Source organism: Physella acuta, unplaced genomic scaffold, assembly GCF_028476545.2.
Source record: "Physella acuta isolate Inbredline_101_S28 unplaced genomic scaffold, ASM2847654v3 ptg000708l, whole genome shotgun sequence".
NCBI classification, from domain to species: Eukaryota; Metazoa; Mollusca; class Gastropoda; family Physidae; genus Physella; species Physella acuta.
In genome coordinates this window covers 160,901-178,728 of record NW_026732227.1, presented here as the reverse complement: position 1 = coordinate 178,728, position 17,828 = coordinate 160,901, and the positions used below count along the sequence as shown (strand labels likewise).

Below are 17,828 nucleotides of genomic sequence, written 5' to 3'. Positions count from 1 at the left end.
TATACTCTCACAATTTAACTTAAGATCAACTAACCAGTTCCTACCTATTAATGGTGGTCCATTTCCTTCAACCACAAGAAGAGGAAGTTTAACACTTTGACCATTATAGCTTACATGAACCATACACTCTCCTATCACAGGAACATTGTCACCAGTGTATGTTGTTAGACACTTGTGACATGGTTGTAGAGGCACTGATCCTCCTGTGACAGCGTCAAAGTCCTTCTTTGTGATGACTGTTAGAGATGCTCCAGTGTCAAGTTGGAAGCTGATGCTCTTACCGTTGATATAAACTAGTACATTGATGGGAGCATGACTTATTGATTTCACAGAGAACATGTTGAAATCCGGCTGCGAATCAGTTTGAGCATTTTCACAGGAAGAGTGGTTCATTGGTTGGGTTAGGTAGTCTTGGTGAGAGTTAACATAGTGCTGCCTTTGGTTGCGGTACTGTCTTGACTGGCTAGATTTAAAAACAGACGAAGACTTTGCAAAGCAGGCATTGGCAATGTGACCTTGCTTACTGCACTTATAACAAGTTGCTGACTTGAACTTGCATCGATGAGATGCATGGGGACCTTTGTATCGATGACATTTTTGAATCATTATTACTAGATTTAGATCTAGGATTTGAACGTGCAGGCTGTTTAGCATAAGTTGAAATGCTCTGATGGGATTGGTGTTTGTTGACTAACCTGCTGTTTACTGCATGGATCCCTGAGGGTGCTAGAGATCTCGCCGCATCGGATGACTGCTGGAATGAAGTTGCAAGTTGTATTGCTTTTTCTAATGTGAGATCTGACTCGAGCAGCAACTTTCTTTGAACATCAGGGCTGTTTACACCTGTCACAAACTTTTCACATAGTCTGTCGGTCAGCGTGTCCCCGAATTCACAAAATTCACTTAAATGACGTAAAGCAGCGACATATTCTGATATTGAATCGTTTGGTTGACGAGTCCTACCGTCAAATCTAGCTCTACACAGGAACTTTGGTGGTACAGGCGCATGGTGGTCTGTTAGCAGTTTGCTCATTTCGTTAAAGCTCTTGGTAGTTAGACTAGCTGGTGCGCATAAGTCCTTTAATAGCCTAAATTATTGAGGCCCTATGACTGTTAACAAAACAGCTCTCTTTTTGGCTTCTATCGTCACGTCGTTAGCTTCAAGGTAAAAGCTTAACCTATCTAGATAATCATGAATGGTTTCATCATTCGAATCAAATTCTTTTATTTGGCCATACAGCGCCATTATCCTAGAAATACTTAGCCAATATGCTCTAGCAAGCTTTTTTTTTAAAGTAAGCATGTGCTCTTTTAAGTCGATTGATTTATCCTCGTCGCCAGTTGTGGTAGATTGGAAACACTGACGACAGAAACCATGCTGTTTGTATAGAGTACTTTGATGGGCCTCAGCTAACATGATGGAAACCGGAACAGCAAGTCACAATAGATAAATACAATTGACATCACTCAATAACAACATTATAAATATAACTAATACAAGAAGAGTGAGTTCCCTTGACTTCACAAATCTCAATATATTACAATTGCAAAATCATGACATTAGTGAATCAATTATTTAGTAGGCCAATATTTTCTATATTAATTTAATTTTAATATTTAATACTTACTAAATTACTAGATCTGTACAAAATACATTTTATTTAAGATAATTTAGGCTATAGTACAGATGACAGTCCTAATACTTCAATTACATTGTTATTATGATTAGGGCCAAGTGAGAGGTAATTACTAATAAGACTTATGATGACTTATATTAGTCTAATAACTAATAGATTCATATTTAATAGCAGTAGATCTATAGGCTTAAAATAGTATTGTAAAAAAACTAAAGAATGCTTAATTTTTACAGTCGTCATATTACTTTTAGTTTCAGTAGGCTTATCTAGACTGTAGATTTAGATGTAGTAACTTAGTAGTAGTCTAGTAGGCCTGTGATAGCGTAGGTATTTAGTATTAGTATGTAAGTTAAACAAAGTTAACTAGGCTTAATTAGGCTACAATTTTAAATTGTAAAAATTACATGTAGCCTAAATAAAAGGTTACAGACTAGTACATTAAATAATATCCAAAATTTAAATTCAATCTAGATTAGTAGTCTAACAGTAATTTTAGGCCTCTTATAATAATAGTAAAAATTATTAAATAGAAGATTAGGCTTACTAGTACTAGTAAAGAGCTGTCTTATTTTAGTTCTACTTAATTAACTTAATATATGATTTAGTCTACTCTTAGTCTTATGTAGTTTTCTTTAGAACTTAAAATGCAGAATAGTTGATAAAGCCAAAAGGTGTCAATTGTCATAGATGGGTTAACTTACTAATCAAATTAATATAATTATCCTAATATTTATTCTAGTATGTGCATGATTTATGATAGTTATAGTAGCCTAGTCTGGATATCAATTTTCAACTAATTCCTTTTCTTTTTTTAAAATTATATATACATGACTTTTGGACTCTTTTGAGGGCTATTGTATTTAATGACAAACTCCTTACATTAAAATATTAAAAGTAAACTATTATACCTATATTTTTATTGAATGGTAATGGTTAGATAGCCCATACAATCCAATACATAAATACACATCATTGCTTTATGATCTTTATAAGACAGACACATATTTTTATTTATAACATTAAGAGTTGAAAGTATGTAAACATAATGAGTTTAATATAACAGTTTATGAAATTTATTTATGTTTTTTTTAGATACTGTGGATCATACAACTGCATACAGAGAAGACAAAAGTCAAGATGAAGCTCAATTTAAAAACTGATCCAAGGATACATGTTGGAGCCATGAAAACTTGTTCATATTGAACAACTATTTTTTTTTATTTTAGTTCTAAATGAATATGGTAATTAAAAAAAGAAAATTATAAACTTTGTTATGTTTATTTTTTTTAGCACTGCTTGTGTGTGCTGGTGTATGCGGAAACTAATTATTGCTACCTTAATTGAATAAACTTAAACTGGTGAACTATAAATAGTTTTTAAAAATATGGTGCTGAAGTAGATTTCACCTAGTTTCTCCATGGTAATAAATTGTATGATCAGCAAAATGTCAAACAGCGTTTACTGTCCATAACCAGTCAGGTACCAGTTAAAGCTGCTTTCAATTTGAATCAGAGACAACCTAAAGGATTGAAATTTCAACTCAAGAACTTTTGCTTTAGCAAATGTGTTCACAAATATGTAGTCCCACTATAAGTCTTACATTTGCATATATCTATTATAGCTGTAAAACATAATGATAAGGGAAGAATCAAGAATATGGGTTTTTGTCAATTCTAGCCATACCAGCATATAAATGTAGACCAGGCTTAGTGAAGCATTGCTGATAACTCACCATCAACCACAAATACAGCAAACTATAATCACTGCCTGTTTCCTGGTAATGTGTTGTTATTGGCCATGCAAGTTTATGAACATGTTGTAATTGTTTATATATTACAAAAGAAAAAGACTGTTGCTGATCAGATGCATTCCAGATATTTGAGGAAAAGATGTTTTCTATAAGGATAAGCAGCTATAGCAAATGAGGTTAGGGGAAATATTGAGTTAAAATAAATTATTTAATAATTGCAATGACAGAGATATCATCACAACAACAAATGTAATTAGGTTTGTATGACTAATTAATGAATATCCTATAAATAATAGCAAAATGCTGTAGTGGTCGTCCATAAAAGACTTTGAGGTGGTGTGGGAGATTTGGACCTTTGTGTCAAGGAGAGGGGGGTTCAGAAAATAAGATGACACTTTTCAATGTTCAACAAACACTCATTTTAAGAAACTGAATTTAAACCTTTATTTGCATCATTAAAAGTCGTTTTATAAATTGTTATAAAATAATTCACCAATAGGCCTACATTGAATGTTGGAAAAGCCCATAGGTTTATATATTTTATGAAAATCGCTGCAATAGGGGGGGGGGGGTTGGCTTAGGTTTACTTTTTTTGGGGAAGGGGGAGGTCTGGCATCGTTGTGACATCGTTAAAAGATGACCCCATAGTCAGAGGTCGATCTAAGTTGATTAGGTGTATATTAAAATGTTGCTATTAATTACGCTTTACTTATTATAACAATTTAATATAGCCTAGTAGTTTATTTATATTAAATAATATAACATCCCCTTGCACCACAACACCCTGACTATACTAATCCAAATTAAAATAAAAATGTTTTGTAAATTACTATTATATTATTAGTAATTTTGTGTATAAATATTTTTAGCCTTAGTAAAACCGGAAGAGACTTTGTACTTATTTCACAAATGGTATAAAATATTCAATTTTGGTTCAAAAATATGCTTTCTGGCAATACAAAGTGGAACCACTTTTGGAACCACTTTTCCTACCTATTACATCCATTCATTTAATAACTATTTTCCTTGTATGCGGTTTCACTCGACCAACCAATTTCCGTGAAGTGATGTTAAGTAGGTGTGATTTGATGTGAGGTGGATGTGATGTGAGGTGGGTGTGATTTGATGTGAGGTGGATGTGATGTGGGTGTGCTGTGAGGTGTGGTGAGGTGTGGTGTGATGTGAGGTGTGATGTTATGTTATGTTGGTCTTATGTGAGGTGGGTGCGGTGTAGGTGTGATGTGATGTGAGGTGGATGTGATGTGAGGTGGGTGTAATGTGATGTGAGGTGGGCGGGTGTAATGTGATGTGGGTGTGGTGTGATGTGAGGTGGCTGTGATGTGAGGTGGGTGTGATTTGAGGTGGGTGTGATGTGTGGTAGGTGTGATGTGAGGTAGGTGTGATGTGGGGGTAGGTGTGATGTGAGGTGGGTGTGATTTTGTGTGATGTGAGGTAGGTGTGAGGTGAGGTGTGCGTGATGTGAGGTGCGTGTGATGTGATGTTGGTGTGATGCAATGTGATGTGATGTGGGTGTGATGTGGTGTGATGTGGTGTGAGGTATTGTGATAAAAAGCCATAACAAACACCTGTTGACCACATTTTACATTTCAATTTTCATAAATGGCCTTTGCATACCGCCACCTTACATTAAAATATTTTGACCCGCCTAAACATATATCAATTTAGAAGTGGGCGCTGCATTCTATTACACAATTACATATGTAATAATTTCAGCTAGGTTAGACGGTGACAGCTTTAGCTTTAAAGAAAAACAAGACTATTTGTTGCGACTCCCTTAGCAAAGTTATCAGGAGTTCAGATCAGCAATGCCCGTATCCAATTGTCTGCTTTCTCCGGTGGGAGAAGGGAAACTTGAAATTTACGGGGGGTGGGGGGAGGGGGGGGGGGGGCTCACTATATTTTCCGGGGGATGGGAGGGCGGGAACGACACGTCTAAAAGTATGTATTTTCATTTTAAATTTTAATTCGTTCTTATCTTCCCCTGCAATGATGCCTGAAAGTAACTCTGAGCGGAACCAAAAAACATCAGAGTTTTTAACCCCCGGGATGATGAGGCTAGGTAATTGATAAAGGCAACACATCTAGTATAGAAAACTTTTTTAAAAATAAAAAAAAAAAACAGAAAGATAACAGGTTCAATGTGGTGTCAACGGGTCATTTGGCGCATGACGTTGTCACGAAATCGTTAATAGTGTTGTAAATTATAAACAATTTAAAGGAAAACAGTGTGAGGACAGTACCTTATGATATACCCATCGTAAAACAACTCATCAGAAGACACAGAGCAGCGCCGCCCCATTCACCAGTGTTGTCTCCCTTGTAGTAGAGGGTGTACTCTACGTAAACGGCCTAAAACTTGACGTGAGTTGCAAGAACGCTACGCTCGTACCGTCAACGGTCCAACGGAAACTTTGAGAATAAAACGTGTTTTAGTGAGCGCATGTTTGTTTAATGCGCGCACACATATACATGCACGAAGAATAATCTATAAGCTTATTTGCACACATACTCATATATATATATATATATATATATATATATATATATATATATATATATATATATATATATATATATATATATATATATATATATATATATATATATATATAAATTATATATATAGCCCAAACACCTAAATATGTGTTGTATGAAAGACAGCATATTAGTTTACGCTTTGTAATAATGACTCACGCCATTCATTAGATAACGCCATTTGTACAAAGAATTCATAGGGCAATTCGGCCCAATAAGACTTAACCCTTTATTTACGAAATTAGGTTTCGAATGATATTTTTTCTTAAACAATGTGTTATCATATTGCTTTTTTGCACATTTAAAGCATACGTCGAAGGAAATTTTGTTTCATAAATTTTTAAGGGCCCAAACATGTATTGGTACTTATAAGTACCGTCAGGAATGTAGGACCTTTTTTCCAAAAATTAAAAAATTTACAAAACAAGAAAAAACGATACAATTTATTTAATAATAGCATGGCAATCATTATAACAATTATTTTTTGTAATTTTCACACATAAACCCAGCATAATAGTATATTTTGAGTACGATTTTTACTGGATTTTCTATTGGAACACATATTAGACCTCAAACACAGCAAAAGGTGCCGACATGTCGTGCTCCCTCATTCCTCATTGCTGAGACATTCTTGCCTGTCGTCTTTCTGGTGTGGTAACAGTTGCCAGACTGAACCTGCTTGTGCTGGAGGCTCCCAATAGCCATAACAATAAGCCGCATAAACACATTTTTTTTAAACGAAAGTCTATTCATTCAGTACACTACTACTAGTAATACTAGTATAATTGTAGCCTACTAGAATGTTATGACAAGTCTTCATTACGGTGTAAAGTTCTTAAATAGAAGCGAGCTCAATGTGTTTGGAATAGCCGTAGTGGGCTACTGTTTTCTGTTTACTGATTCAAAATTACAAAACGATCTATACTACATGCAGATGTATGGACTATTACTAGTCTACATGTGTACATTACGTACACGCTAGCTATTGTATGCAAGACAGTTTTTTGCAACAAATATAACTTACAAATCTTACTTCTAGAACTAGACTTTGGTATACAAATAACGTGTACTAAACCTAGTAAACGAGCCTGCAACTGCTACCTTTATTCTTGTTATTCTTTTACTAGTAGAAATCTGCAACTAATTACAATATTTCTGAGGAAACCCCTATGCTGACCTTCTTATAAATGCTTAAATATAAATTTTTAAGTACATTTCGATAATTAATTATCAAAATAATATTTTTGTTACTCCACATCGAAAATCAGCTATTTCCAAGAAATCCTAAAAAAAATGTCTGTGTGCCCTGACGGTACTTATAAGTCCACTTGTAAACATCGATCTATTACAAAGACAATTTGATACAAATTGTATAACTAGAAATTAAACGCATTTGCCTGACTATTGAAGATGCCAATAAAAAATATTCGGTGTTGAAAACGTGAAGAATAAGGTAAAACAAAAGGAAATCAGGAACACATGTGAGATATGTACAGAACAATTGTGAACTACCGATACAAGTAGAGATTGAAAATGGCGCCACTACAGTAATTTTCAAAAATCATCGTTCCCTCCACCTACCTGTGACTCAAGGGAGATAATACTATCAATTACATCAATAATTTTTAAAATTCCTCTTAAATTAAAAATAATACAGGTGCTTTATTAAAGTGGTACTTATAAGTACCGTTAGTAAAATAGGCCTTTTGTATAAGCGGGCATTTTGCCTATTTCATCTTTTGGATTTCGGCCGTTTTTAATCAATCTTTAAATCGCAGTATTTCTTACTTTGTTGTACAGTAAACTTATTTCTCTCTCGTAAAATGTTTTACAAAAGATTGCTGAATTATTCATCGACAGTATTAACCTAGTTAACAGTGTGTTAAAGAATGTCGCTGTCTAGTTGTAGTCTTCTACATTTTAAGGTACACGTTTTTATACGCATACGCATACGCATACGCATACGCATATGCATACGCATACATGTGGAAACATTTTTTTTTAAAAACCCCGTGGACTAACAAGGGCCACGAGGTTCCCAGCCTTTAAATGAGAGATATTATTAAATGTTATATAAATATTATTTAAAGACAAAAACAAATCTAGTTAATACTATCTGCATCCTTATTACTACACGAGATAAATGGCCCTTTGAGGAAGGATACAACGGGCGCTCGGTTGCCAGTGTTGTCTCTTTTCTTTCAACAAAAAACAACCGCAAAAACATTACCTCAAATGAAACCGGAAACGCAAAATGACAACGGATTTTTATCAATAATCAATCTTCACGTAGTTATTGCGCATTTATACTAAATATAGTCGTAGCCATACCCCTAAACCATACGCCTAATCTTAATAAATGATAAAAGTTGAATTTATAGTTACTTTCAGGCAACTCTACTTGGGAGGAGGAAGCTCCGCACGCCCCTACTCACAACCCAAAGCACGTCTACCTTCCCATTCAACGAAATATAACTATATACATTTTCAAGTGCCCACCCCTTCCCAGATAATTCAACACCTGCCCTCAAAAATTTCAAGTACACCCCCTTCTTCCGGGATCAAAAGCCTGAAAGAAACACTGGTTTTGTATGTAGATCATACAAACTAAAGGTAGAGCCTTGAAGGGGCTTCATCCCTACCGGAAGAGATACATGATAGGAAATTCACGCAAAACACTTTTTAGATTAGAAAATTTCAAGTTCCCCCTTCCGGGGAGGAACAAGTCTGAAAGAAACACTGATGTTGCGCTTAGCCACTGCCCGAAGAATTGCATGAAAGAAACTCTACACGCAAAAAGCTTATAAGGTTAGAAATATTAATTATGCCGTAATGTCAGTCTTTTTATTATAGAGGATAGATGACATCATTTCTTTTGCGTTGGAGTTGGGGGGGGGGGGGGGGAGGTGGCGACTTAAACGTTCTTGTGCGGGGTGGGGCTTTGCCCTTAACCGAAAAATTGTATGAAAGAAATTCTGCACGCAAACCACTTCTAAGATATTGTAAGGGTGTTGTATCTCATCCTTCTAGATGTTGTTCACCGTAAACTGAATTTATTGTTCTTTTTTAACTTTCTCGTTTTCGTTGTAATCGTGCAGAGTACATGAAATTGAAATTGAAATGTTCATACATCTCGAATTGCATACATATTGAGTTTGGAAAAAAACCGTATTTTATTGCAATTTAGTCTGTGTGTTTGTGTGTCTGTAAACACAATAACGTTGCTGTTTCAGCTACGTTGACAAATTTTCACAAATAGGTACAATATGAAATTTGAATATGTATGTCTAAAATCTAATAGCTTGGTTGTTCTAGTTAGGTAGACAAAATTTAACAAATAAATGAAATATTTTTTGTTTTAGTTATAAAATTATTGTTATAGAAAATAACACTTAACGCTACTCCAGATTTCTCCAAAAATGCATTAGGAATTTAAAAATTATATAGAGCCTGCTATGAGCGGAAACCTACGAACACTAGTGTGGACACTATTAGTGGATCGATTAACTTTTCAAGCAGGCCAAAGCAAGAAACATAAGTATAGTGACAAAATGGTTCATAATTAGCTGATTAATTTACCTTTTATAATATCATTTAAGATTTTCATTATTCAGTACTAATTTTCCTATATATTTTATTCACAGATTGTTTACTGTTCATTTTGAGCTCCATTTTTTTTTTCTAAACGATTCTGTTCTATTGAAAATGTCTATTGAATGTCTATAGGATGACTACACGGGAGTTGCAACCGTAGCTTCATGTGTGACTCACATGACAACAGCTTCATGTTTTTTCTTATGCAAATCCGAATAGAATTGTAAATAAGGTCTGAGTAGATCGGAAAACCCAACACTTAACATAAATATCTATAGATAAAAAGTAGTTTGCATAAAATGAATTTCGTATAGAATTAATAGGGTCGGATGGGGGTGAAACATTAAACAACATCCTTTGTGCTGATGTCAGTAACAATTAGAATATGCTAAACAAGGCTTACAATGCTATACGTTAACAATAGGAGGTAGACGATATGATAATCTTTAGACTGAAGGTGGGTTAGTTAGAAAATCGATAATTCGTAAAGTCAGTTTTGTATAATGTTGTGTATTTTGTTAGGTAGTTCAGGAATAAACTAGATGTGATATCTTGTTGTTGTATATGCAAAACGGTGTTTAGTGTGCGCGTGTAATGAGGAACGGGTATAGTTTTGGAAATGCTTGATACTTAGTAAATGTGTCGCGAAAAGACTGGGGTGTTATATTTTGTGTTTGTTCTTGGTTGGACAAAGGCTATGGAAGCAAATCCAAAAAGAAAAGCCGGCTGAAATCGGAGTCAATGGCCTCAATGGCGCATAACCAGTTGACACGTAACGCTTAATTGTGTTGGAGGCGTGGTCGAGTCGGTAAAAAGCTCAGGGTTGATAAATTCGAACAAAGTCTCGAGTTCAAACCCACTGGCAGATAAATCTCGACCCCCTCCAACGCTAATAATTAAGAACGAAGAAGAAGAAGAGATATTTTGTGTGCAAGATGAATACATTTTTTGACGTATGTTTTGTTGCATGCAGTGTTAACGAGGTATAGAGTACTGACGAACCGAAGTAAAAAGTAAATTTCATGATATATAATGTATTTATTTATTTATTTTTACGTATATAGTCAGGTATTAAAATGTATACGTTAATGATTTGTTTTTAGTACGTATCAGATGTGTGATACATAACAGCAAATTAGCCGTGTCAACTTTATTCCAACAAACTGCTTAAACAAGTCACTTCATTGAAAGATTTTTTGAATATGTCCGAGACCCATGAGCTTCAGTCAAGTTGCTTTCCGAACTTATGTCTATTGCTAATACGGATCTCCACAAACAATAACCTAATTGTAGCGGTCACCAAAACGCCCATGTAAAACGTGATATACACAATAACTCTGGCCTTGTCTTGTTTATGGTCATGTTTATGATAATTCAAATCGATTATTTGTTTTTAATTTGAATTTTAACTGAGTAATAATGTTAATCGTTATGAAAAACATATAGTTTAAATACTATATTTTTTTTTTTAAATCTAGCTTGAAAGAAATAAACCGGGATTGATCTCACCTAAACTTTCTCGAATATTCTAATATAACATTACGTGGGATGTCAACTCGGAATATAGACATGATTTTTGTTTGCTTAAACTTTTAAAAATAGAAAAAAATCTAGTGGAAAAAAAATTGCGCACCAAGCGAGCACCAAAACCAAATGTGCGTAATAGTGCGCAATATTATTAGTACTTTATAAATTTACATGCGTTTTTTGAGAAATCGGAAATAGCGTAAATTAGTACTTCCGGTCAACGGAAATTACTCAACATTTGACAGAAGGTAGAGAATTAGATCTTTTACTTGCATGTGAAATTTCATTTATCTATCTTAATTAGTACTCAAGTTATAGGCTTTTGAAAAATTCAAAGTAGAAAAAGTACCACTTCCGGTTATCGGAAATCGCTCAAAAGTTGATACGGATCTACGATTTTGATATAATACTTATATATGAAACTTCATCAACCTAGCTGTAACGGTACTCAAGTTACCGTGTTTACACAAGGACACACACACGGACAGAATTGGATAATCCAGTTTTTCCAACTCCATTACGCATAAAACGCCAAAATATTATATATCTGTGTTTATAATTTTTGCCCGATTAAAATAAGTCTTCTATATCCCGGATGTGATGAAGGACCGAGGAGTAAAACGGTGAAAACTGTCCAAATTTAATGAGATTTTTGTGCACGATTACAAGACTTTCTCTATACTTCGTATATACGAGAAAGTAAAAAGGCTTTCTTTTTTTGCCGTCATTGTTTGAGCATCAAATACTCACAGTTCAAAAGCTAGAAACTAAAACGTACAACTTATGAAGCAGCTTGTGTCAGTTCAAGCTTCCACTTAATCTATTGCAACAAATTTAGAGCCAATGTAATTTTATTTTATTTAACATCCTACCTGAACATTTACACACAAACTCTCACAGCTATGTAACATATGGTACCAATAAAAGGTCGTGGTCTAGTCACATGATATAACTTATTACATTTATTCTGCTTACCACTATAAATTTAGCTAACAAAACCACGTCGAGAACCGATGCATTGCTGTAGCTTGTGTTTTTAAAGTTTTTCAAGGTAGGAAATCATCAGTGTTACTGCCACATTATTTAGTATCGATCCTAAAGTTTTTTTTTCAGTATTTTAAATATATCTATCTATCTATCTATCTATCTATCTATCTATCTATCTATCTATCTATCTATCTATCTATCTATCTATCTATCTATCTATCTATCTATCTATCTATCTATCTATCTATCTATCTATCTATCTATCTATCTATCTATCTATCTATCTATCTATCTATCTATCTATCTATCTATCTATCTATCTATCTATCTATCTATCTATCTATCTATCTATCTATCTATCTATCTATCTATCTATCTATCTATCTATCTATCTATCTATCTATCTATCTATCTATCTATCTATCTATCTATCTATCTATCTATCTATCTATCTATCTATCTATCTATCTATCTATCTATCTATCTATCTATCTATATATATATATATATATATATATATATATATATATATATATATATATAACCATGCAGAAGAATAACACACAGACGCAAATACTTTATTTTCTTAAACAGTTGCACTAGTTGAATCACGTGTGTGTAATTTATTATTTTTTTTTAGTTCCTTTACACTAATCTAAATATTAAATAATTTGTCAATTTGTGAAAAGACTAGATTGCTGCTCTTTATACCTAGTTCTTAAGTTAGCCTGTTAAATCGAGATTAAACGTTCTAAATACGCTACATTTTGTAATAACATTGATATTTTTAAGCAACGATTTTCACTAAAACACATGAAAAGAAAAGTAAATACATCAAAATATAATTACCATTTTGACCGACAGGTTTTAAACACCAACAACATGACTCCGTTTTGGATGTTCGTTGTCATACCAGCGATGGCCTTCGCTGACTACTTTACTGATGCCGACACAAATGCCGATGGCAAGCTGGCTTACAAAGAGCTAGTAAACTATGCTAAGGTTTAAAAATAAATTTATTGTTACTTCATTACATTTAACCAAAAATATATAAATATTTTATTTTCGCGGCTAGATAGTGTGTCAAGGAAATATTTAGCTTGAGTTGATTTAGAAAAAAATAACAACCACTGGTCTAAACATACAAATTTTAAAAGTATTAGTTCTTTTTGCTCTAGTGTTTATAAGGTGGCCGGAAAGAACCGCAACGGAAAAAAGCGCAACGGAAAAAAACGCAAAACAAAAAGCGCAACGGAAATAAGCGCACACGGAAAAAAGCGCAAAGAGAAAAAAGCGCACACGGAAAAAAGCGCAAAGAGAAAAAAGCGCAAACAGAAAAAAAGCGCAAACAGAAAAAAGCGCACACAGAAAAAAGCGCAAACAGAAAAAAGCGCACACGGAAAAAAGCGCAAAGAGAAAAAAGCGCACGCGGAAAAAAGCGCAAAGAGAAAAAAGCGCAACGAGAAAAAAGCGCAAAAAGAAAAAAAGCGCACACAGAAAAAAGCGCAAAGAGAAAAAAGCGCAAACGGAAAAAAGCGCAAACAGAAAAAAGCGCAAACGGAAAAAAGCGCAAACAGAAAAAAGCGCACACAGAAAAAAGGTAGGTAGGCAGGTGGGCAGGCAGGTTGGTAGGCAGGTAAGTAGGTAGGTAGGCAGGTAGGTAGGTAGGCAGGCAAGCAGGCAGGCAGACAGGTAGGTAGTCAGGAAGTCAGGGAGGGAGGGAGGTGTTGGGAGGGAGGGAGGTAGGTAGGTAGGTTGGTAGGTAGGTGGGTAGGTGCGTCATAATGAAATAATGGTAAATAAATCGTTGTTATGATGTGTGTTTTGGTGCGAATGAATGTTGTTGCGAGAAATATGACGAATTCATGTTAGATGACGCGGATGAAAGAGAGTGAAGTTTTGCCATAGGAACGGGTAGTTATGGTTTGCAAGCTAGGTAGTTCGGACTAGGGAGAATGTGAGAGATACTTCGTGTAATGTCGATATCAAACACGACACTCTTACAGCAGCCATAACAGTCATGTATAAATGTGTCATCTAGTCGATATAGGTATTTGTGCTAAATTTCTCTTTTGCACATTTTTCGTTGTTTTTTCTGTTTGCGCATTTTTCTGTGTGCGCTTTTTTCTGTTTGCGCTTTTTTCCGTTTGCGCTTTTTTCTGTTTGCGCTTTTTTCTGTGTGCGCTTTTTTCTGTTTGCGCTTTTTTCCGTTTGCGCTTTTTTCTGTTTGCGCTTTTTTCCGTTTGCGCTTTTTTCCGTTTGCGCTTTTTTCTGTGTGCGCTTTTTTCTGTTTGCGCTTTTTTCCGTTTGCGCTTTTTTCTGTTTGCGCTTTTTTCCGTTTGCGCTTTTTTCTCTTTGCGCTTTTTTCTGTGTGCGCTTTTTTCTTTTTGCGCTTTTTTCTCGTTGCGCTTTTTTCTCTTTGCGCTTTTTTCCGTGTGCGTTTTTTTCTCTTTGCGCATTTTTCCGTGTGCGCTTTTTTCTGTTTGCGCTTTTTTCTGTGTGCGCTTTTTTCTTTTTGCGCTTTTTTCTGTTTGCGCTTTTTTCTCTTTGCGCTTTTTTCCGTGTGCGCTTTTTTCTCTTTGCGCTTTTTTCCGTGTGCGCTTATTTCCGTTGCGCTTTTTGTTTTGCGCTTTTTTCCGTTGCGCTTTTTTCCGTTGCGGTTTTTTCTGGGAACCGTTTATAAAGAGTACCCATTTATTTCTAGGAACGTATAAAATAATATTATTTGACAGAAAAGTTTCGTATGTTTTAGAAATATGTATGTTTAATAATTTCTTTATGTCTTTTTGTTAATGTATGTAAAAGGTTTTAAGCTTTCTATAACTACCTCAATACTAGTAAAAAGACAATGTGATCCAAGTATTTCATGGCATGTGTTGTTTACTTTTACGTTTTCACAATTTAAAGAGATTGTATATTTTTGCCTTTGCATTGGTCTTTGCATTTGCGTGTGCATTTGTGTTTGCGTTTGTGTTATGTTTGTGTTTTTATATAGTTTTAATTATGGCTAAGGTAAAAGTTAGAGATAGAATTACATTCAATTACTAATTAGGAAATATTTTACTTAAACCCGGGTGAATCCGAGTGTAGCCTATGCACCTAAATAAACACGGAAGTCAGGGTCCTTTACGTTTTTTTTTTCACAGAACCCAGCGCTTTTTATATAATACATTTTGATTCACACTTTCCTTACCTTTCAAACTAAACTTGAAAACTTATTATTTTCATTCTTTTATACAGCCATGGGATGCTAATAAAGACGGCTTTATTAATTTGACCGAGTTCCATAAACTAATCCAAGACGTGCTGCCAGGCTACAGAAACAAAACAGTGGCTTTGTTTAAAATGAGTGACAGCAATAATGACGAGAAACTGGACCAAATCGACAGTTTGTCTCTGATTAAAAAGGCGGATATCAACGGAAATCATTATGCTGAACGTTCTGAGATGGAAGGGTAAAATATGCATAGAGTTGATTATTACGGGTATACAAAATAATGCACATTGAAGTAGATCAATGAAATTTAGGGGCTGGGTGATCGAGGCTGTGACGCTCATAAGGGCGGTAACTTATTTAGGAGAAATAGAATCCAAAATCAAACAACTGCTGTATTGTAATTTTTTTCTTGGTCGACAATTGATATGGAAACAAAATGAAAAGGAAATTCTAAACAGAATCGGACTGAAAGTGTATAAAAAGCTAAACTGGTTGGTACATCATTTGTTGTATATTCCGTTCAACATAAGAGTAACTTTTGAAACTACTTTTTTAAATTTAAATTAACTGTTATATTAAGATTTAGATGAAGTACGGGTAAATTAAGTAAGCCAAAGATGAGACATATTTTTAGAAATCATAATATGGCGCTGTAGTCTGGTATGACCATTGGAAAATCCAAGCACACAGCCTGGGTCTTAGGATGAGAAGAGCCATGCATCGACCCCATCTCAGCACAACTGTTGGATATCATTCCCATACAACGGTCTCTGCCCCAGCAGACAAGCCTCATCTACCCAAATGTTCAAACACCTTTGTTTAATCGTCCGACCAATCTGTCCATACGCATAATGACACACGTCTATTTATTTTCTTTTAAAAGTAAGATATTAAATGCATTAATTGTCACAATAATCTAATATATGCGGAATTTAATATTTCCCCAGATTGAGCACATTTCTCAAAGTGTATGCTGTCTTCTATTAAAGAATGAAGACAGTTTGATTGACATTAGCAATGTCTTAAAAGTTGAAATAAATGAATATACGATAAATTTGCAGTTGCATTTTTAATAAATGAGATATGTGTGGTTTTTTTGGGCACGTGCAAGCGTGTACATCCGTGTAAGTTCTCTACATATATACTAGAGTACCTCACTGCGCATGCTGCAAACTCCCTGGCGCTGCCCATAAGAAATGTATATTATTTTCCACAGAAAATTTCTTGGAAGTATTCTAATCAACTTCCCAAATGTTTTAAGGTGATAAGATGAAAGGTATTAAACCTTGCGCCATGCTTGCGAAATTGAAATAATTGTTTTACAGGTACCTCCACAACAATTTCCCATACTTTTCGGGCGATCAAATGAAGGGTGTAGTAACGCATAAATAAAATTTAGCAGATATACATACATATATATATATATATATATATATATATATATATATATATATATATATATATATATATATATATATATATATATATATACACCTACCCACACCATCACCTACAGTTTAAGTACACACATTCTTTCGTCAACTCTGAATGCAATGCTTACAACTTTTTTGCAATTTGTTTTACTTTATGTTTTAGACTTACGGAAATTTAATTCAGTTAATTTTATAATAAAAACACAAACCTACGTGACTTTTCGCACCCACTTGCATACACCTATCCACACCATCACTATTTTAAGTACAACGTTCCTTAATCAACACTGAGCGTAATGTTTTCTTTTTTTTTACATTTTTCTAATGTCGTAAATCTATAAAAAGCTATATAATATCAGGATCGCGTAAGTTAGGAAGGTTTTCTATATTACATATGATATATGTAACGAAGTATAAAAGTGCCAAATATCTATATCAGACAAGGTTGCAAAATATTTCATCATATAGCTTGTAGACTTCCCCTTGATTGTTCCCTTAGAGAACTTATCTGCCTCACTTCAACATATTACTACGTCATACTCCCTTACTAATGTTTGTATATATATATATGTATATATATATATGTATATATATATATATATATATATATATATATATATATATATATATATATATATATATATATATATATATATATATATATATATATATAAAGCAATGTATGTTTGTTAGTCTATCTGTCTGTCTGTCCGTCTGTCCTTTATGCATTACTACACCTCTCATCGCATCGCCGTGAAACTTTGGGAAGTTGTTAAGAATATTCCCGGGGAGGTTTCTGCGAAAAAAAATTTCAAATTCTCAGGGGTGGCGCCCCGACAGGGCGCGATTTGTTTTTTTTTTCTCTTTACGGTATATAAAAATAAAAGTCGATTTTGGTTTGGCATCGTTTATCCGATAGCCATGAGACTTTGGATAGTTCATTATACCACTCTAGGTAAGGGTTCTGTAAAAAAAAATTAATTTCGCGAGGGCGGCGCCATGGGAGGGTCCGATTTTTCTCTATATACGGTATATAAAAATAATAAAAGTGAATTGCAGTGACACCGTTCATCAGATAGGCATGAAACTTTGCGGAGTTCATTATAAAACTCTAGGGAAGGGTTCTG

At 34.3% G+C, this 17,828-nt stretch overlaps 1 protein-coding gene across 1 annotated transcript; it reads left to right on the top strand.

Moving 5' to 3' along the window:
* Positions 1–12,029: 12,029 nt before the first annotated feature.
* LOC131949646 (uncharacterized) lies at positions 12,030–16,322 on the top strand. Its single transcript, XM_059311492.1, has 4 exons — positions 12,030–12,115; positions 12,916–13,053; positions 15,292–15,506; positions 16,216–16,322. The coding sequence occupies exons 2-4, from the start codon at positions 12,934–12,936 to the stop codon at positions 16,253–16,255; spliced, it is 375 nt and encodes a 124-aa protein (XP_059167475.1). The 5' UTR covers positions 12,030–12,115; positions 12,916–12,933; the 3' UTR covers positions 16,256–16,322.
* Positions 16,323–17,828: the final 1,506 nt, after the last annotated feature.